The sequence below is a fragment of the Oncorhynchus keta genome, chromosome 34 (genome assembly GCF_023373465.1).
Source record: "Oncorhynchus keta strain PuntledgeMale-10-30-2019 chromosome 34, Oket_V2, whole genome shotgun sequence".
NCBI lineage: Eukaryota > Metazoa > Chordata > Actinopteri > Salmoniformes > Salmonidae > Oncorhynchus > Oncorhynchus keta.
This window is the reverse complement of record NC_068454.1, coordinates 1786223-1808722: the sequence shown is the minus strand read 5'-3', so window position 1 is coordinate 1808722 and position 22500 is coordinate 1786223. Positions and strand designations below refer to the sequence as shown.

The window sequence follows — 22500 nt, the reverse complement described above, 5'->3', positions numbered from 1 at the left end:
TCCCCCTCCCTCTCCTGAGACCTCACTCCCCTCCCCTGCCCAGAGACCTCACTCCCCCTCCCCTGAGATCTCAGTCCCCCTCCCCCGATACCTCACTCCCCCTCCCCTCCCCTCCCCTCCCCTGAGACCTCACTCCCCCTCCCCTGAGATCTCACTCCCCCTCCCCTGAGATCTCACTCCCCCTCCCCTGAGATCTCACTCCCCCTCCCCTGATACCTCACTCCCCCTCCCCTGCCCAGAGACCTCACTCCCCTTCCCCTGACACCTCACTCCCCTGAGACCTCACTCCCCTGCCCTGAGACCTCACTCCACTGAGACCTCACTCCCCTGCCCTGAGACCTCACTCCCCTGAGACCTCACTCCCCTGAGACCTCAATCCCCGAGACCTCACTCCCCTGAGACCTCACTCCCATTCCCCTGAGACCTCACTCCACTGAGACCTCACTCCCCTGAGACCTCACTCCTCTGAGACCTCACTCCCCTGAGACCTCACTCCCCCTCCCATCCCCTGAAACCTCACTCCCCCTCCCCTGAGACCTCACTCCCCTGATACCTCACTCCCCCTCCCCTCCCCTGAGACCTCACTCCCCCTCCCCTGAGACCTCACTCCCTTTCCCCTGTGACCTCACTCCCCCTCCCATCCCCTGATACCTCACTCCGCCTCCCCTGAGACCACACTCCTCTGAGACCTCACTCCCCTGAGACCTCACTCCTCCTAGACCCCTGAGACCTCACTTCCCCTCCCATCCTCTGATACCTCACTCCCCTTCCCCTGATACTTCACTCCCCTTCCCCTGAGATCTCACTCCCCTTCCCCTGAGATCTCACTCCCCTTCCTCTGATATCTCACTCCCCTTCCCCTGATATCTCACTCCCCCTCCCCTGAGACCTCACTCCCCTTCCTCTGAGATCTCACTCCCCCCCTCCCTGATATCTCACTCCCCTTCCCCTGAGACCTCACTTCCCTCCCATCCCCTGATACCTCACTCCCCTTCCCCTGATACTTCACTCCCCTTCCCCTGAGATCTCACTCCCCTTCCCCTGAGATCTCACTCCCCTTCCTCTGATATCTCACTCCCCTTCCCCTGATATCTCACTCCCCTTCCCCTGAGACCTCACTCCCCTCCCCTGCCCAGAGACCTCACCCCTCCCCTGAGATCTCACTCCCCTGATACTTCACTCCCCTGAGACCTCACTACCCTGAGATCTCACTCCCCTCCCCCTCCCCTGATACCTCACTCCCCCTCCTCCCCTGATACCTCACTCCCCCTCCCCTGACCAGAGACCTCACTCCCCCTCCCCTGAGATCTCACTCCCCCTCTCCCCTGAGATCTCACTCCCCTTCCCCTGATATCTCACTCCCCTTCCCCTGATACCTCACTCCCCCTTCCTCTGAGACCTCACTCCCCCTCCCCTCCCCTGAGACCTCACTCCCCCTCCCCTGACCAGAGACCTCACTCCCCCTCCCCTGAGATCTAACTCCCCTCCCCTGATACCTCACTCTCCCTCCCCTGAGATCTCACTCCCCTCCCTGATACCTCACTCCCCCTCCCCTGCCCAGAGACCTCACTCCCCTTCCCCTGAGACCTCACTCCCCTGAGACCTCACTCCCCTGCCCTGAGACCTCACTCCCCTGAGACCTCACTCCCCTGCCCTGAGACCTCACTCCCCTGCCCTGAGACCTCACTCCCCTGAGACCTCAATCCCCTGAGACCTCACTCCCCTGAGACCTCACTCCCATTCCCCTGAGACCTCACTCCTCTGAGACCTCACTCCCCTGAGACCTCACTCCTCTGAGACCTCACTCCCCTGAGACCTCACTCCCCCTCCCATCCCCTGAAACCTCACTCCCCCTCCCCTGAGACCTCACTCCCCTGATACCTCACTCCCCCTCCCCTCCCCTGAGACCTCACTCCCCCTCCCCTGAGACCTCACTCCCCTGAGACCTCACTCCCTTTCCCCTGAGACCTCACTCCCCCTCCCATCCCCTGATACCTCACTCCGCCTCCCCTGAGACCTCACTCCTCTGAGACCTCACTCCCCTTCCCCTGAGACCTCACTTCCCCTCCCATCCCCTGATACCTCACTCCCCTTCCCCTGAGATCTCACTCCCCTTCCCCTGAGATCTCACTCCCCTTCCTCTGATATCTCACTCCCCTTCCCCTGATATCTCACTCCCCCTCCCCTGAGACCTCACTCACTTACATTACATTTAAGTAATTTCCCTTCCTCTGAGATCTCACTCCCCCCCCTGATATCTCACTCCCCTTCCCCTGAGACCTCACTCCCCTTCCCCTGAGACCTCACTCCCCCCTCCCCTGATATCTCACCCCCCTCCCCCGAGACCTCACTCCCCTTCCCCTGAGACCTCACTCCCCCTCCCCTGATATCTAACTCCCCTTCCCCTGAGACCTCACTCCCCCTCCCCTGCCCAGAGCCCTCACTCCCCCTCCCCTGCCCAGAGACCTCACTCCCCTTCCCCTGAGACCTCACTCCCCCTCCCCTGAGACCTCACTCCCCTGCCCAGAGACCTCACTCCCCTTCCCCTGAGACCTCACTCCCCTTCCCCTGAGACCTCACTCTCCCTCCCCTTCCCCTGAGATCTCACTCCCCTTCCCCTGAGACCTCACTCCCCTTCCTCTGAGACCTCACTCCCCCCGCTTCCCCTGAGACCTCACTCCCCTTCCTCTGATTTCTCACTCCCCTCCCCTGAGACCTCACTCCCCTTCCCCTTCCCCTGAGATCTCACTCCCCTGAGACCTCACTCCCCCTCCCCTGAGACCTCACTCCTCTGAGACCTCACTCCCCCTCCCCTGCCCAGAGACCTCACTCCCCTCCCCTGAGATCTCACTCCCCTGAGACCTCACTCCCCTGAGATCTCACTCCCCTTCCCCTGATATCTCACTGCCCCTTCCTCTGAGACCTCACTCCCCCTCCCTCCCCTCCCCTGAGACCTCACTCCCCCTCCCCTCTCCTGAGACCTCACTCCCCCTCCCCTGCCCAGAGACCTCACTCCCCCTCCCCTGAGATCTCAGTCCCCCTCCCCCGATACCTCACTCCCCCTCCCCTCCCCTCCCCTGAGACCTCACTCCCCCTCCCCTGAGATCTCACTCCCCCTCCCCTGAGATCTCACTCCCCTCCCCTGAGATCTCACTCCCCTCCCCTGATACCTCACTCCCCTCCCTGCCCAGAGACCTCACTCCCCTTCCCCTGACACCTCACTCCCCTGAGACCTCACTCCCCTGCCCTGAGACCTCACTCCACTGAGACCTCACTCCCCTGCCCTGAGACCTCACTCCCTGAGACCTCACTCCCCTGAGACCTCAATCCCGAGACCTCACTCCCCTGAGACCTCACTCCCATTCCCCTGAGACCTCACTCCACTGAGACCTCACTCCCCTGAGACCTCACTCCTCTGAGACCTCACTCCCCTGAGACCTCACTCCCCCTCCCATCCCCTGAAACCTCACTCCCCCTCCCCTGAGACCTCACTCCCCTGATACCTCACTCCCCCTCCCCTCCCCTGAGACCTCACTCCCCCTCCCCTGAGACCTCACTCCCTTTCCCCTGTGACCTCACTCCCCCTCCCATCCCCTGATACCTCACTCCGCCTCCCCTGAGACCACACTCCTCTGAGACCTCACTTCCCCTCCCATCCTCTGATACCTCACTCCCCTTCCCCTGATACTTCACTCCCCTTCCCCTGAGATCTCACTCCCCTTCCCCTGAGATCTCACTCCCCTTCCTCTGATATCTCACTCCCCTTCCCCTGATATCTCACTCCCCCTCCCCTGAGACCTCACTCCCCTTCCTCTGAGATCTCACTCCCCCTCCCCTGATATCTCACTCCCCTTCCCCTGAGACCTCACTTCCCCTCCCATCCCCTGATACCTCACTCCCCTTCCCCTGATACTTCACTCCCCTTCCCCTGAGATCTCACTCCCCTTCCCCTGAGATCTCACTCCCCTTCCTCTGATATCTCACTCCCCTTCCCCTGATATCTCACTCCCCCTCCCCTGAGACCTCACTCCCCTTCCTCTGAGATCTCACTCCCCCTCCCCTGATATCTCACTCCCCTTCCCCTGAGACCTCACTCCCCTTCCCCTGAGACCTCACTCCCCCTCCCCTGATATCTCACTCCCCTCCCCTGAGACCTCACTCCCCTTCCCCTGAGATCTCACTCCCCCTCCCCTGATACCTCACTCCCCCTCCCCTGCCCAATGACCTCACTCCTCCTCCCCTGCCCAGAGACCTCACTCCCCTGCCCAGAGACCTCACTCCCCTTCCCCTGAGACCTCACTCCCCTTCCCCTGAGACCTCACTCCCCCTCCCCTTCCCCTGAGATCTCACTCCCCTTCCCCTGAGACCTCACTCCCCTTCCTCTGAGACCTCACTCCCCTTCCCCTGAGACCTCACTCCCCTTCCCCTGAGACCTCACCCCCCTTCCCCTGAGACCTCACTCCCCTTCCCTTGAGACCTCACTCCCCCTCCCTTCCCCTGAGATCTCACTCCCCTTCCCCTGAGACCTCACTCCCCTTCCTCTGAGACCTCACTCCCCTTCCCCTGAGACCTCACTCCCCTTCCTCTGAGACCTCACTCCCCCTCCCCTTCCCCTGAGACCTCACTCCCCTTCCCCTGAGATCTCACTCCCCTTCCTCTGAGACCTCACTCCCCTTCCCATGAGACCTCACTCCCCTTCCCCTGAGACCTCACTCCCCTTCCCCTGAGACCTCACTCCCCTTCCTCTGAGACCTCACTCCCCCCTTCCTCTGAGACCTCACTCCCCCTCCCCTTCCCCTGAGACCTCACTCCCCTTCCTCTGATTTCTCACTCCCCTCCCCTGAGACCTCACTCCCCCTCCCCTGAGACCTAACTCCCCTTCCTCTGATTTCTCACTCCCGTTCCCCTGAGACCTCACTCCCCTTCCCCTTCCCCTGAGATCTCACTCCCCTTCCCCTGAGATCTCACTCCCCTGAGACCTCACTCCCCTTCCCCTGAGATCTCACTCCCCTGAGACCTCACTCCCCTTCCCCTTCCCCTGAGATCTCACTCCCCTGAGACCTCACTCCCCTTCCTCTGAGATCTCACTCCCCTTCCTCTGAGACCTAACTCCCCCTCCCCTGATATCTCACTCCCCTCCCCTGAGACCTCACTCCCCTTCCCCTGAGATCTCACTCCCCCTCCCCTCCCCTGAGACCTCACTCCCCTTCCCCTGATACTTCACTCCCCCTCCCCTCCCCTGAGACCTCACTCCCCCTCCCCTGATATCTCACTCCCCCTCCCCTGCCCAGAGACCTCACTCCCCTGCCCAGAGACCTCACTCCCCTTCCCCTGAGACCTCACTCCCCCTCCCCTGCCCAGAGACCTCACTCCCCCCCTCCCCTCCCCTGATATCTCACTCCCCCTCCCCTGAGATCTCACTCCCCTTCCTCTGATTTCTCACTCCCCTTCCTCTGAGATCTCACTCCCCTTCCCCTGAGATCTCACTCCCCCTCCCCTTCCCCTGAGATCTCACTCCCCTTCCCCTGAGATCTCACTCCCCTTCCTCTGAAACCTCACTCCCCTTCCCCTGATATCTCACTCCCCTTCCCCTGAGACCTCACTCCCCTTCCTCTGAGATCTCACTCCCCTTCCTCTGAAACCTCACTCCCCTTCCCCTGAGATCTCACTCCCCTTCCCCTGAGATCTCACTCCCCTTCCCCTGAGATCTCACTCCCCTTCCTCTGAAACCTCACTCCCCTTCCTCTGAAACCTCACTCCCCCTTCCTCTGAGACCTCACTCCCCCTCCCCCGATACCTCACTCCCCTCCCCCTCCCCTCCCCTCCCCTGATACCTCACTCCCCTTCCCCTCTTCTCTCTCCATCCCTCCTCTCTCTCCACCCCTCTTTTCTCTCGGCCCCTCCCATCTCTCATCCCTATACCTATCACGGTCTGACTGACTGTCAGGACATCCACAGTGCATCAGGGAAATTCCACCTCTGGACCGTTCTGTCCTGCCTTTGCTCTGTTCAGAAAGTAAATGACCCATGGTACCTAGCGGGCCATTTGGGACACAGACCATGTATAGTTCATTAGCAGTCATTCCAGAAAGAGAGAGTCTGTACTTCATTTCTCCCTCGGGTCTCCTCTACTGGACCCATTTGGCCTCCAGTACCACCATGAATATTCTGTTTCTGAGCTAACAGAACTCTGGGGACTTTCTGGAATACTTTCCATTCTATGGAACCTCAGAATGGACACGTCCATTCCACCACAGAACTCTATCTCTTCACAACACTAGACACGTGTCCTGGGAGATAATATGGTAATGGTAATAACACATGAATTACAACATTATTTACTTCTGTCCTTGAGCTGTTCTTGTCTATTAATGTTCTGTGTTTTGTGTTTTGTGTTTTGTGTTTTGTGTTCTGTGTTTTGTGTTTTGTGTTTTGTGTTTTGTGTTTTGTGTTTTGTGTTTTGTGTTTTGTGTTCTGTGTTTTGTGTTTTGTGTTTTGTGTTTTGTGTTTTGTGTTCTGTGTTTGTGTTTTGTGTTTTGTGTTTTGTGTTTTGTGTTCTGTGTTCTGTGTTTTGTGTTTTGTGTTTTGTGTTCTGTGTTCTGTGTTTTGTGTTTTGTGTTCTGTGTTCTGTGTTTTGTGTTTTGTGTTCTGTGTTCTGTGTTCTGTGTTTTGTGTTTTGTGTTCTGTGGAAGAGTAGCTGCTGCTTTTGCAACAGCTAATGGTGATCCGGGGGGAGGAGGAGAGGTCAGGGGGGAGGAGGAGAGGAGAGCAGATTGGGATTGAACCATATTTTCTTCCACATTACAGACATGCAAACATCGAAGGGTCAGGGAGGAGGAGGAGAGGAGAGCAGATTGGGATTGAACCATATTTCTTCCACATTATAGACATGCAAACATCGAAGGGTCAGGGGAGAGGAGGAGAGGAGAGCAGATTGGGATTGAACCATATTTCTTCCACATTACAGACATGCAAACATCGAAGGGTCAGGGAGGAGGAGGAGAGGAGAGCAGATTGGGATTGAACCATATTTCTTCCACATTACAGACATGCAAACATCGAAGGGTCAGGGAGGAGGAGGAGAGGAGAGCAGATTGGGATTGAACCATATTTTGTCTAGCTAGGAGACTGCCTGTCAGAGAAGGATACATGTAGAAGGAACGCCCTGCGTCTAGCTACACTACCTAACATTATATCCTTCTATTACCTAGTCCAGAAGGGAAAAGCTGAGCCAAACACATGATTTACAGAACAACCATTTATCTAGCACAGCATATTCCACTACATCAATCAGAAATGTCTGTCTATAGAAATTCCTATTGCCCCATACATCCTATAGCCACTCCCATAGCTATCCATACTGAAACTCCCATAGAGATACATACTGAAACTCCCATAGAGATACATACTGAAACTCCCAGAGATACATACAAACACTCCCATAAAGAGATACATACAAAAACTCCCATAAAGAGATATATACTGAAACTCCCATAGAGATACATACTGAAACTCCCATAGAGATACATACTGAAACTCCCATAGAGATACATACTGAAACTCCCATAGAGATACATACTGAAACTCCCATAGAGATACATACTGAAACTCCCATAGAGATACATACTGAAACTCCCATAGAGATATATACTGAAACTCCCATAGAGATACATACTGAAACTCACATAGCTATCCATACTGAAACTCCCATAGAGATACATACTGAAACTCCCATAGAGATATATACTGAAACTCCCATAGAGATATATACTGAAACTCCCATAGAGATACATACTGAAACTCCCATAGAGATACATACTGCAACTCCCATAGAGATACATACTGAAACTCCCATAGAGATACATACTGAAACTCCCATAGAGATACATACTGAAACTCCCATAGAGATACATACTGAAACTCCCATAGAGATACATACTGAAACTCCCATAGAGATACATACTGAAACTCCCATAGAGATACATACTGAAACTCCCATAGAGATACATACTGAAACTCCCATAGAGATATATACTGAAACTCCCATATCTTTACATACTGAAACTCCCATAGAGATACATACTGAAACTCCCATAGAGATACATACTGAAACTCCCATAGAGATACATACTGAAACTCCCATAGAGATACATACTGAAACTCCCATAGAGATACATACTGAAACTCCCATAGAGATATATACTGAAACTCCCATAGAGATACATACTGAAACTCCCATAGAGATACATACTGAAACTCCCATAGAGAGATATATACTGAAACTCCCATAGAGATACATACTGAAACTCCCATAGAGTTACATACTGAAACTCCCATAGAGATACATACTGAAACTCCCATAGAGATACATACTGAAACTCCCATAGAGATACATACAAAAACTCCCATAAAGAGATATATACTGAAACTCCCATAGAGATACATACTGAAACTCCCATAGAGATACATACTGAAACTCCCATAGAGATACATACTGAAACTCCCATAGAGATATATACTGAAACTCCCATAGAGATACATACTGAAACTCCCATAGAGATACATACTGAAACTCCCATAGAGATATATACTGAAACTCCCATAGAGATACATACTGAAACTCCCATAGAGATACATACTGAAACTCCCATAGAGATACATACTGAAACTCCCATAGAGATACATACTGAAACTCCCATAGAGATATATACTGAAACTCCCATAGAGATACATACTGAAACTCCCATAGAGATACATACTGAAACTCTAATAGAGATATATACTGAAACTCCCATAGAGATATATACTGAAACTCCCATATCTTTACATACTGAAACTCCCATAGAGATACATACTGAAACTCCCATAGAGATACATACTGAAACTCCCATAGAGATACATACTGAAACTCCCATAGAGATACATACTGAAACTCCCATAAAGAGATATATACTGAAACTCCCATAAAGAGATATATACTGAAACTCCCATAGAGATACATACTGAAACTCCCATAGAGATACATACTGAAACTCCCATAGAGATACATACTGAAACTCCCATAGAGATACATACTGAAACTCCCATAGAGATACATACTGAAACTCCCATAGAGATACATACTGAAACTCCCATAGAGATACATACTGAAACTCCCATAGAGATACATACTGAAACTCCCATAGAGATACATACTGAAACTCCCATAGAGATACATACTGAAACTCCCATAGAGATACATACTGAAACTCCCATAGAGATACATACTGAAACTCCCATAGAGATACATACTGAAACTCCCATAGAGATACATACTGAAACTCCCATAGAGATACATACTGAAACTCCCATAGAGATACATACTGAAACAATGTTAAGTCAGAGATATGAAAGGGACAATGATGGTTGAGGTTTGAATTTCAGTGATACAAACAGCAGTCCCAGTCTACATACCTTCTGGGGGTTAGCAATGACCTATGAGGTTCGTAAATATCCCCAAACTACTGTCCCAAGGACAAGGTGACCTGTGTAGAACTATACTCAGTGCCCTATCACCACACATCAATGCCAATTGAGTTTCAAAGTCACTAACTAAATCAGTAACGTGCTTTCCATGTTCCTGCGAGGAAGGAGGTGATGAGGGGGGGTGTTTGACAACAACCTCTGTGTGAAGTGGCTCGAGCAGACACTCATACTTGAGCTCACAGCAGTTAATCGTGTCATTCCATCACAAGCACAGAGACGGGGGGAAGACACAGAGAGGAGAGGGGAAGGGAGAGAGGGGGGGGGAGAGACACTGAGACAGAGAGAGAGGGGAAGGGGGAGAGAGAGGGGAGGGAGGGAGAGGGACTGAGACAGAGGAGAGGGGGAGGGAGAGAGGGGGAGGGCGGGAGAGAGACTGAGACAGAGGAGAGGGGGAGAGGGACTGAGACAGAGGGGGGGGGGAGGGGAGGGACAGGGAGAGGGGGAGAGGGGGAGGGAGGGAGAGACTGAAACAGAGGAGACAGGGGAGGAGGTAGGGGGAGGGAGAGAGACTGAAACAGAGGAGAGGGGGAGGGAGGGAGGGGGGGAGGGAGGGAGAGGGACTGAGACAGAGGAGAGGGGGAGGGGAGGGGGGAGGGAGGGGGAGACTGAGACAGAGGAGAGGGGGAGAGGGACTGAGACAGAGGAGAGGGGAGGGGGAGGGAGAGAGGGGGGGGAGGGAGAGAGACAGAGGAGAGGGGAGGGAGAGAGAGGGGAGGGGGAGGGAGAGAGACTGAGACAGAGGAGAGGGGGAGGGGGAGAGGGGGGAGGGAGGGAGAGAGACTGAAACAGAGGAGAGGGGGAGGGAGGGAGGTAGGGGGGAGGGAGAGAGACTGAAACAGAGGAGAGGGGGAGGGAGGGAGGGGGGAGGGAGAGGGACTGAGACAGAGGACAGACAGACAGACAGACAGACAGACAGACAGATGTGTTCAGGACTGAGTGGAGGGAATAGGGGGCAGACTGTGGTCACTATATAGGGAATAGGGGGCCCTCCCTGTGGGGCGGAGTTTAAACAGCCCCTCCCTGTTGGGCGGAGATTAAACAGCCCCTCCCTGTTGGGCGGAGATTAAACAGCCCCTCCCTGTTGGGCGGAGATTAAACAGCCCCTCCCTGTTGGGCGGAGATTAAACAGCCCCTCCCTGTTGGGCGGAGATTAAACAGCCCCTCCCTGTTGGGCAGAGATTAAACAGCCCCTCCCGGTTGGGCGGAGATTAAACAGCCCCTCCCGGTTGGGCGGAGATTAAACAGCCCCTCCCCGTTGGGCGGAGATTAAACAGCCCCTCCCTGTGGGGCGGAGATTAAACAGCCCCTCCCTGTTGGGCGGAGATTAAACAGCCCCTCCCTGTTGGGCGGAGATTAAACAGCCCCTCCCTGTTGGGCAGAGATTAAACAGCCCCTCCCGGTTGGGCGGAGATTAAACAGCCCCTCCCCGTTGGGCGGAGATTAAACAGCCCCTCCCTGTGGGGCGGAGATTAAACAGCCCCTCCCTGTTGGGCGGAGTTTAAACAGCCCCTCCCTGTATGTATTCACAGGGGAGAGAGAGGAAGAGTGAACCTCATTGTCCAGGGCCTCTAACGACCACGGAGCTCGCTGGCTGGTTTTTCAAATGACCTCCACCCATACTCTCATAACCCTTGTGCTATGATCTAAGAGGCAGTTTACAGCTAACCACAGTCTTGACTGGTCATTTCCTGGTTGGGAAGTTTTAGCACTTGGTCAACTACACAGGCACTAGCCGCCCCTATGGCTTTCTATGTCCTAACAACACCTCATACATGTATTATCATCTGGAGTTGGCATGGAGGAGCTGGCTGGCATGGAGGAGCTGGCTGGCATGGAGGAGCTGGCTGGCATCCTGGTGGATACGTCATTAGTATTACATGTTGAAGGGAAGGACAAAGAGCCATAGAGGGAGGGAGGGATGGAGGGAGAGAGGGAGGGATGGAGGGAGAGAGGTAAGGAGGGAGGGAGGGAGGTAGGGAGGGAGGTAGGTAGGTAGTGAGGGAGGGAGGGATGGAGGGAGGGAGAGAGGTAGGGAGGGAGGGAAGTAGGGAGGGATGGATGGAGGGAGAGAGGTAGGGAGGGAGGGAGGTAGGGAGGGATGGATGGAGGGAGAGAGGTAGGGAGGGAGGGAATTAGGGAGGGATGGATGGTGGGAGAGAGGTAGGGAGGGAGAGAGGTAGGGAGGGAGGGAGGTAGGGAGGGATGGAGGGAGGTAGGTAGGGAGGGAATTAGGGAGGGATGGATGGTGGGAGAGAGGTAGGTAGGGAGGGAGGGATGGAGGGAAGTAGGGAGGGGGGGGGGGTGGAGGGAGAGAGGTAGGTTGGTAGGTAGGTAGTGAGGGAGGGAGAGAGATAGAGAAAGCTAACATGAGTAACACTACATCAGGAACCCAGCTGCTCCCTCCCTCCCTCCCCCCCTCCCTCCCTCCCTCCATCCATCCCCCTCCCTGCCTCCATCCCTCCCTCCCTGCCTCCATCCCTCCCTCCCTGCCTCCATCCCTCCCTCCCTCCCTCCCTGCCTCCATCCCTCCCTCCCTCCCTCCATCCCAACCTGCCTCCATCCTCCCTGCCTCCATCCATCCCCCTCCCCTCTCTCTCTCCCTCCCTCCCTGCCTCCCTCCCTCCCTGCCTCCACCCCTCCCTCCCTACATCCATCACTCCCTGCCTCCATCCCTCCCTGCCTGCCTCCCTCCCTGCCTCCATCCCTACCTCCCTCCCTCCCTGCCTCCATCCCTGCCTCCATCCCTCCCTGCCTCCCTCCCTCCCTCCCTGACTCCATCCCTCCCTCCTGCCTCCATCCCTGCCTCCATCCCTCCCTGCCTCCATCCCTCCCTCCCTGACTCCATCCCTCCCTCCCTGCCTCCCTCCCTGCCTCCATCCCTACCTCCCTCCCTCCCTGCCTCCATCCCTGCCTCCATCCCTCCCTGCCTCCATCCCTCCCTCCCTGACTCCATCCCTCCCTCCATCCCTCCCTGCCGCCATCCCTCCCTCCCTCCCTCCCTCCCTCCCTACCTCCCTCCCTGCCTCCATCCCTCCCTCCCTGCCTCCATCCCTCCATCCCTGCCTCCATCCCTCCCTGCCTCCATCCCTCCCTCCCTGACTCCATCCCTCCCTCCCTCCCTGCCTCTATCCCTCCCTCCATCCCTCCCTGCATCCATCCATCCCTCCCCCCCTGCCTCTATCCCTCCCTCCATCCCTCCTGCCTCCATCCCTCCCTCCATCCCTCCCTGCCTCCATCCATCCCTGCCTGCCTCCTGCCTCCATCCCTGCCTCCCTCCCTCCCTCCATCCCTCCCTCCCTGACTCCATCCCTCCCTCCCTGCCTCTATCCCTCCCTCCATCCCTCCCTGCATCCATCCATCCCTCCCCCCCTGCCTCTATCCCTCCCTCCATCCCTCCCTGCCTCCATCCATCCCTGCCTGCCTCCCTCCCTGCCTCCATCCCTGCCTCCCTCCCTCCCTCCATCCCTCCCTCCCTGACTCCATCCCTCCCTCCCTCCCCCTCTCTCTCTCCCTCCCTCCTGCCTCCATCCCTCCCTGCCTGCCTCCCTCCCTCCATCCCTCCCTGCCTCCATCCCTCCCTCCCTGCCTCCATCCATCCCCCTCTCTCTCTCCCTAAGTCCCTGCCTCCCTCCCCCCCCCATCCCTCCCTCCCTGCCTGCCTCGCTCCCTGCCTCCATCCCTCCCTGCCTCCATCCCTCCCTGCCTCCATCCCTGCCTCCCTCCCTGCCTCCATCCCTCCCTCCCTCCCTGCCTCCACCCCTCCCTCCCTGCCTCCATCCTTCCCTCCCTGCCTCCATCCCTGCCTCCCTCCCTGCCTTCATCCCTTCCTCCCTGCCCCCCTCCCTGCCTCCATCCCTCCCTCCCTGCCTCCCTCCCTGCCTCCATCCCTCCCTCTCTGCCTCCCTCCTTGCCTCCATCCCTCCCTCCCTGCCTCCATCCCTCCCTCCCTGCCGCCATCCCTCCCTGCCTCCATCCCTCCCTGCCTCCCTCCATCCCTCCCTGCCTCCCTCCCTGCCTCCCTACCTGCCTCCATCCCTCCCTCCCTGCCTCCATCCCTCCCTCCCTGCCTCCATCCCTCCCTCCCTCCCTCCCTCCCCTGCCTCTATCCATCCCTGCCTCCATCCCTCCCTCCCTGCCTCCATCCCTCCCTCCCTGCCTCTATCCATCCCTGCCTCCCTCCCTGCCTCCATCCCTCCCTGCCTCCATCTCTCCCTCCCTCCCTCACTGCCTCCATCTCTCCCTCCCTGCCTCCCTCCCTCCCTGCCTCCATCCCTCCCTCCCTCCCTGCATCCCTCCCTGCCTCCATCCCCCCTCCCTGCCTCCATCCCTCCCTCCCTGCCTCTATCCATACCTGCCTCCATCCATCCCTCCCTGCCTCCCTCCCTCCCTCCTGCCTCCATCCCTCCCTGCCTCTATCCCTGCCTCCATCCCTCCCTGCCTCCATCCCTCCCTGCCTCCCTCCCTGCCTCCCTCCCTGCCTCCATCCCTCCCTGCCTCCATCCCTCCCTGCCTCCATCCCTCCCTGCCTCCATCCCTCCCTGCCTCCCTCCATCCCTCCCTGCCTCCCTCCCTGCCTCCATCCCTCCCTCCCTGCCTCCATCCCTCCCTCCCTCCCTGCCTCTATCCATCCCTGCCTCCATCCCTCCCTCCCTGCCTCCATCTCTCCCTCCTGCCTCCATCCCTCCCTCCCTGCCTCTATCCATCCCTGCCTCCTCCCTGCCTCCATCCCTCCCTGCCTCCATCTCTCCCTCCCTCCCTCACTGCCTCCATCTCTCCCTCCCTGCCTCCCTCCCTGCCTCCATCCCTCCCTCCCTCCCTGCATCCCTCCCTGCCTCCATCCCCCTCCCTCCCTCCCTGCCTCTATCCATACCTGCCTCCATCCCTCCCTGCCTCCCTCCCTGCCTCCATCCCTCCCTGCCTCTATCCCTGCCTCCATCCCTCCCTGCCTCCATCCCTCCCTGCCTCCATCCCTCCCTGCCTCCATCCCTCCCTGCCTCCATCCCTGCCTCCATCCCTGCCTCCTTTCTCAGAAAAGGCTGTTTAAATCAATTAAGCAGAAAATCAGTCAGAAAATGAATTCTAATCTCATCAGGAGACGCTGATCAAGAGGGCAGATTATCACACTAAAATTACAGTTCAAAAATAAATCCCCCTCCAACCATGGTCACCCTACCTACCCTCTCTGTTAGCTTCCCAAATGGCTCACTATTCCCTATATAGTGCACTAATTTAGACAAGAGCCCTATGGAACCCGTAAGGCTCTTGTCTAAAGTAGTGCACTATATAGGGGACAGGGTTCCATAGGGCTCTTGTCTAAAGTAGTGCACTATATAGGGAATAGGGTTCCATAGGGCCCTGGTCTAAAGTAGTGCACTATATAGGGGACAGGATTCCATAGGGCCCTGGTCTAAAGTAGTGCACTATATAGGGAATAGGGTTCCATAGGGCCCTGGTCTAAAGTAGTGCACTATATAGGGAATAGGGAGCCATTTGAGACACGACACTCTACCCTTTCTGTCAGGCCAAGGTCAACCGAGGAGGCGACTGCTTCTCACAAATCAATATAGATACACAAATCAATATAGATACACAAATCAATATAGATACACAAATCAATATAGATACACAAATCAATATAGATACACAAATCAATATAGATACACAAATCAATATAGATACACAAATCAATATAGATACACAAATCAATATAAATACACAAATCAATAGATACACAAGCAGCCTTCAATTATATCTCAAGTGTTGTTGGTTTTATGTACCAATCAAAGTGATAATGGCCTTTCCCCAAAACCCTCTAACAACCGACGCCTTTCATGCATCCCAAATGGCACCCTAATTCCCACATAGCCCATACGGACCCTGGTCGAAACTAGTGCACTATATAGGGAATAGGGTGCCACATTTGGGACGCAGGGGAACTGAACTCTCTCAAAGGGCCAATCCCAAATGGCACCCTAATTCCCACATAGCCCATACGGACCCTGGTCGAAACTAGTGCACTATATAGGGAATAGGGTGCCACATTTGGGACGCAGGGGAACTGAACTCTCTCAAAGGGCCACAGTACATCTCCGCAGCTTGAAAACCTGTGGAACAAAATAACCATTCAGCATCTCCTAGCAACAAAGGAAGCCATTCACAACACAGCTGCTGTTCTTTTCAGAATTACACTTCAAGTCTACTGTTCAGAGTGAATGAATCAGCTCCAAGTGAATCAGCTCCAAGTGAATCAGCTCCAAGTGAATCAGCTCCAAGGTATTGTTCCCTTTTCTACTGTTCAGAGTGAATTAATCAGCTCCAAGTGAATCAGCTCCAAGTGAATCAGCTCCAAGTGAATCAGCTCCAAGGTATTGTTCCCTTTTCTACTGTTCAGAGTGAATGAATCACCTCCAAGTGAATCACCTCCAAGTGAATCAGCTCCAAGTGAATCAGCTCCAAGTGAATCAGCTCCAAGTGAATCAGCTCCAAGGTATTGTTCCCTTTTCTACTGTTCAGAGTGAATGAATCACCTCCAAGTGAATCAGCTCCAAGTGAATCAGCTCCAAGTGAATCAGCTCCAAGTGAATCAGCTCCAAGTGAATCAGCTCAAAGTGAATCAGCTCCAAGTGAATCAGCTCCAAGTGAATCAGCTCCATTGCTACAGTTTCCTTTTTTATTTCCAGAAACGTATTGTATCTGTCCTCAGAGCATGTGCAGACCAGCTGGCTGAAGTGTTTACGGATGTATTCAATCTCTCCCAGTCTGTTGTCTCCACCTGCTTCCATATGTCCACCATTAGTGATAATGGCGCCAGAGGGGACGGCTGACGTTTTAAGGGCTCCTAACCAACTGCGTTATTTAGTTTGTCTCTTCGCATTGTTTGTAACTTGTTTTGTACATACTGTTGCTGCAACCCGTCTCTTATGACCGAAAAGAGATTCTGAACATCAGAACAGCGATTATTGACAAGATATTCTACTTCCCCGAGACCAGGCCCAAGACGGAAACACAGGGTGAGGAGGTCGGGGTGCCTTGTGAGAATTCATCTGCGAGTGGGTAACCCGCTTCTACCATTAGTCCTATTGGCCAACGTGCCAATCACTGGAGAATAAACTGGATGATCTACGAATGAAACTATCCGACCAACGGGATATTAAAAACTGTAATATCTTATGTTTCACCGAGTCGCAGCTGAACGACGACACGGACACTCACTTTGTGTTGGTTATGAGTCACAATGATACCCACTTTGTGTTGGTTATGAGTCACAATGATACCCACTTTGTGTTGGTTATGAGTCACAATGATACCCACTTTGTGTTGGTTATGAGTCACAATGATACCCACTTTGTGTTGGTTATGAGTCACAATGATACTCACTTTGTGTTGGTTATGAGTCACAATGATACCCACTTTGTGTTGGTTATGAGTCACAATGATACCCACTTTGTGTTGGTTATGAGTCACAATGATACCCACTTTGTGTTGGTTATGAGTCACAATGATACCCACTTTGTGTTGGTTATGAGTCACAATGATACCCACTTTGTGTTGGTTATGAGTCACAATGATACCCACTTTGTGTTGGTTATGAGTCACAATGATACCCACTTTGTGTTGGTTATGAGTCACAATGATACCCACTTTGTGTTGGTTATGAGTCACAATGATACCCACTTTGTGTTGGTTATGAGTCACAATGCTACCCACTTTGTGTTGGTTATGAGTCACAATGATACTCACTTTGTGTTGGTTATGAGTCACAATGATACTCACTTTGTGTTGGTTATGAGTCACAATGCTACTCACTTTGTGTTGATTATGAGTCACAATGATACCCACTTTGTGTTGGTTATGAGTCACAATGATACTCACTTTGTGTTGGTTATGAGTCACAATGATACCCACTTTGTGTTGGTTATGAGTCACAATGCTACCCACTTTGTGTTGGTTATGAGTCACAATGCTACTCACTTTGTGTTGATTATGAGTCACAATGCTACTCACCTTGTGTTGGTTATGAGTCACAATGCTACTCACTTTGTGTTGGTTATGAGTCACAATGATACCCACTTTGTGTTGGTTATGAGTCACAATGATACTCACTTTGTGTTGGTTATGAGTCACAATGATACTCACTTTGTGTTGGTTATGAGTCACAATGATACCCACTTTGTGTTGGTTATGAGTCACAATGCTACCCACTTTGTGTTGGTTATGAGTCACAATGCTACCCACTTTGTGTTGGTTATGAGTCACAATGCTACTCACTTTGTGTTGATTATGAGTCACAATGCTACTCACCTTGTGTTGGTTATGAGTCACAATGCTACTCACTTTGTGTTGGTTATGAGTCACAATGATACCCACTTTGTGTTGGTTATGAGTCACAATGATACTCACTTTGTGTTGGTTATGAGTCACAATGATACTCACTTTGTGTTGGTTATGAGTCACAATGATACTCACTTTGTGTTGGTTATGAGTCACAATGATACTCACTTTGTGTTGGTTATGAGTCACAATGATACTCACTTTGTGTTGGTTATGAGTCACAATGGTACTCACCTTGTGTTGGTTATGAGTCACAATGATACTCACCTTGTGTTGGTTATGAGTCACAATGATACCCACTTTGTGTTGGTTATGAGTCACAATGGTACTCACTTTGTGTTGGTTATGAGTCACAATGATACTCACCTTGTGTTGGTTATGAGTCACAATGCTACTCACCTTGTGTTGGTTATGAGTCACAATGCTACTCACTTTGTGTTGGTTATGAGTCACAATGATACTCACCTTGTGTTGGTTATGAGTCACAATGATACTCACCTTGTGTTGGTTATGAGTCACAATGATACCCACTTTGTGTTGGTTATGAGTCACAATGATACTCACTTTGTGTTGGTTATGAGTCACAATGCTACTCACTTTGTGTTGATTATGAGTCACAATGCTACTCACCTTGTGTTGTTTATGAGTCACAATGATACCCACTTTGTGTTGGTTATGAGTCACAATGATACTCACTTTGTGTTGGTTATGAGTCACAATGATACCCACTTTGTGTTGGTTATGAGTCACAATGATACCCACTTTGTGTTGGTTATGAGTCACAATGCTACCCACTTTGTGTTGGTTATGAGTCACAATGCTACCCACTTTGTGTTGGTTATGAGTCACAATGCTACCCACTTTGTGTTGTTTATGAGTCACAATGCTACTCACTTTGTGTTGGTTATGAGTCACAATGATACTCACCTTGTGTTGGTTATGAGTCACAATGATACTCACTTTGTGTTGGTTATGAGTCACAATGATACTCACCTTGTGTTGGTTATGAGTCACAATGATACTCACCTTGTGTTGGTTATGAGTCACAATGATACTCACCTTGTGTTGGTTATGAGTCACAATGATACCCACTTTGTGTTGGTTATGAGTCACAATGATACTCACTTTGTGTTGGTTATGAGTCACAATGATACCCACTTTGTGTTGGTTATGAGTCACAATGATACCCACTTTGTGTTGGTTATGAGTCACAATGATACTCACTTTGTGTTGGTTATGAGTCACAATGATACTCACCTTGTGTTGGTTATGAGTCACAATGCTACTCACTTTGTGTTGGTTATGAGTCACAATGATACCCACTTTGTGTTGGTTATGAGTCACAATGATACCCACTTTGTGTTGGTTATGAGTCACAATGCTACCCACTTTGTGTTGGTTATGAGTCACAATGATACCCACTTTGTGTTGGTTATGAGTCACAATGGTACTCACTTTGTGTTGGTTATGAGTCACAATGATACCCACTTTGTGTTGGTTATGAGTCACAATGCTACCCACTTTGTGTTGGTTATGAGTCACAATGATACTCACTTTGTGTTGGTTATGAGTCACAATGATATCCACTTTGTGTTGGTTATGAGTCACAATGCTACTCACTTTGTGTTGGTTATGAGTCACAATGATACTCACTTTGTGTTGATTATGAGTCACAATGATACTCACTTTGTGTTGGTTATGAGTCACAATGATATCCACTTTGTGTTGGTTATGAGTCACAATGCTACTCACTTTGTGTTGGTTATGAGTCACAATGCTACTCACTTTGTGTTGGTTATGAGTCACAATGATACCCACTTTGTGTTGGTTATGAGTCACAATGATACTCACCTTGTGTTGGTTATGAGTCACAATGATACTCACCTTGTGTTGGTTATGAGTCACAATGCTACTCACCTTGTGTTGGTTATGAGTCACAATGATACTCACCTTGTGTTGGTTATGAGTCACAATGCTACTCACTTTGTGTTGGTTATGAGTCACAATGATACTCACTTTGTGTTGGTTATGAGTCACAATGATACCCACTTTGTGTTGGTTATGAGTCACAATGATACCCACTTTGTGTTGGTTATGAGTCACAATGATACCCACTTTGTGTTGGTTATGAGTCACAATGCTACCCACTTTGTGTTGGTTATGAGTCACAATGATACCCACTTTGTGTTGGTTATGAGTCACAATGGTACTCACTTTGTGTTGGTTATGAGTCACAATGATACCCACTTTGTGTTGGTTATGAGTCACAATGCTACCCACTTTGTGTTGGTTATGAGTCACAATGATACTCACTTTGTGTTGGTTATGAGTCACAATGATATCCACTTTGTGTTGGTTATGAGTCACAATGCTACTCACTTTGTGTTGGTTATGAGTCACAATGCTACTCACTTTGTGTTGGTTATGAGTCACAATGCTACCCACTTTGTGTTGGTTATGAGTCACAATGATACTCACTTTGTGTTGGTTATGAGTCACAATGCTACTCACTTTGTGTTGGTTATGAGTCACAATGATACCCACTTTGTGTTGGTTATGAGTCACAATGATACTCACTTTGTGTTGGTTATGAGTCACAATGATATCCACTTTGTGTTGGTTATGAGTCACAATGCTACTCACTTTGTGTTGGTTATGAGTCACAATGCTACTCACTTTGTGTTGGTTATGAGTCACAATGCTACTCACTTTGTGTTGGTTATGAGTCACAATGATACCCACTTTGTGTTGGTTATGAGTCACAATGATACCCACTTTGTGTTGGTTATGAGTCACAATGATACCCACTTTGTGTTGGTTATGAGTCACAATGATACTCACTTTGTGTTGGTTATGAGTCACAATGATATCCACTTTGTGTTGGTTATGAGTCACAATGCTACTCACTTTGTGTTGGTTATGAGTCACAATGCTACTCACTTTGTGTTGGTTATGAGTCACAATGCTACTCACTTTGTGTTGGTTATGAGTCACAATGATACCCACTTTGTGTTGGTTATGAGTCACAATGATACTCACCTTGTGTTGGTTATGAGTCACAATGATACTCACCTTGTGTTGGTTATGAGTCACAATGCTACTCACCTTGTGTTGGTTATGAGTCACAATGATACTCACCTTGTGTTGGTTATGAGTCACAATGCTACTCACTTTGTGTTGGTTATGAGTCACAATGATACTCACTTTGTGTTGGTTATGAGTCACAATGATACCCACTTTGTGTTGGTTATGAGTCACAATGATACCCACTTTGTGTTGGTTATGAGTCACAATGATACCCACTTTGTGTTGGTTATGAGTCACAATGCTACCCACTTTGTGTTGGTTATGAGTCACAATGATACCCACTTTGTGTTGGTTATGAGTCACAATGGTACTCACTTTGTGTTGGTTATGAGTCACAATGATACCCACTTTGTGTTGGTTATGAGTCACAATGCTACCCACTTTGTGTTGGTTATGAGTCACAATGATACTCACTTTGTGTTGGTTATGAGTCACAATGATATCCACTTTGTGTTGGTTATGAGTCACAATGCTACTCACTTTGTGTTGGTTATGAGTCACAATGCTACCCACTTTGTGTTGGTTATGAGTCACTCACCTTGTGTTGGTTGTACTCAGGTCCTCTTTGTCTGGTCTCTATCTCTTCATAGACTGGCGCTGGTCCCTCTCTGCAGACCTGCTGGTACTCTCTCCTCAGCTTCTGGATACGATCCACACTACTGTAGCAGACAGAGAGCAGGGTTAGGGGTTAGAGTTGGACCCGTTGGGGCGGTATGCTAACTGAAGTGGGTCTAGGGTGGAGGTGATGTGATCCTTGACTAGTCTCTCAAAAGCACTTGATGATGACAGAAGTGAGTGCTACGGGGCGGTAGTCATTTAGTTCAGTTATGTTTTGTCTTGCTGGGTACAGGAACAATGGTGACCATCATGAAGCATGTGTGGACAGCAAACTGGGACAGGAAGCGATAGAATATGTCCGTAAACACATATTTTTGTAGTCTGTGATTTCCTGTTGACCCTGCCACATACGTCTCGTGTCTGAGCCATTGACTCCACTTTGTCCCTGTACAGGCATTTTGCTTGTTTGATTGCCTTGCGGAGGGAATAACTAAACTGTTTATATTCGGCCATATTCCCAGACCTCTTTCCATGGTTAAATTAAGTGGTTCACGCTTTCAGTTTTGCGCGAATGCCGCCATCCATCTGGTTAGGGTAGGTTTTAATAGTCACAGTGGGTACAACATCTCCAATGCACTTCCTTATAAACTCACTCACAGAGTCAGCGTATAGATCGATATTGTTCTCCGAGACTGATTGGAACATATCCCAGTCCTCGTGATCAAAACAAAAAAATCTTGAAGCGTGGATTCCGATTGGTCAGACCAGCGTTGAACGGTAGGAGCTTGATGGCGTCGTGGTCGGATTTGCCGAAGGGAGGCGGGGGAGGGGGGGCTTTGTATGCATCGTGGAAGTTAGAGTAGCAGTGATCGAGTGTATTAACCCCGCGAGTACTACAATCAATATTCTGATAGAATTTAGGTTGCCTTGTTCTCAAATTTGCTTTGTTAAAATCCCCAGCTACAATAAATGCAGCCTTCAAATGCATGTTTTCCAGAG

At 51.4% G+C, this 22500-nt stretch overlaps 1 protein-coding gene across 1 annotated transcript in view; it reads right to left on the bottom strand.

Moving 5' to 3' along the window:
* LOC127914927 (partitioning defective 3 homolog B-like) overlaps window positions 1-22500 on the bottom strand; it is a 119327-nt gene that overhangs the window by 74463 nt on the left and 22364 nt on the right. Inside the window, exon 2 of the mRNA XM_052492718.1 lies at window positions 21482-21602. Coding sequence (XP_052348678.1) covers window positions 21482-21602 — 121 coding nt within the window. The remainder of the gene's footprint in view (window positions 1-21481; window positions 21603-22500) is intronic.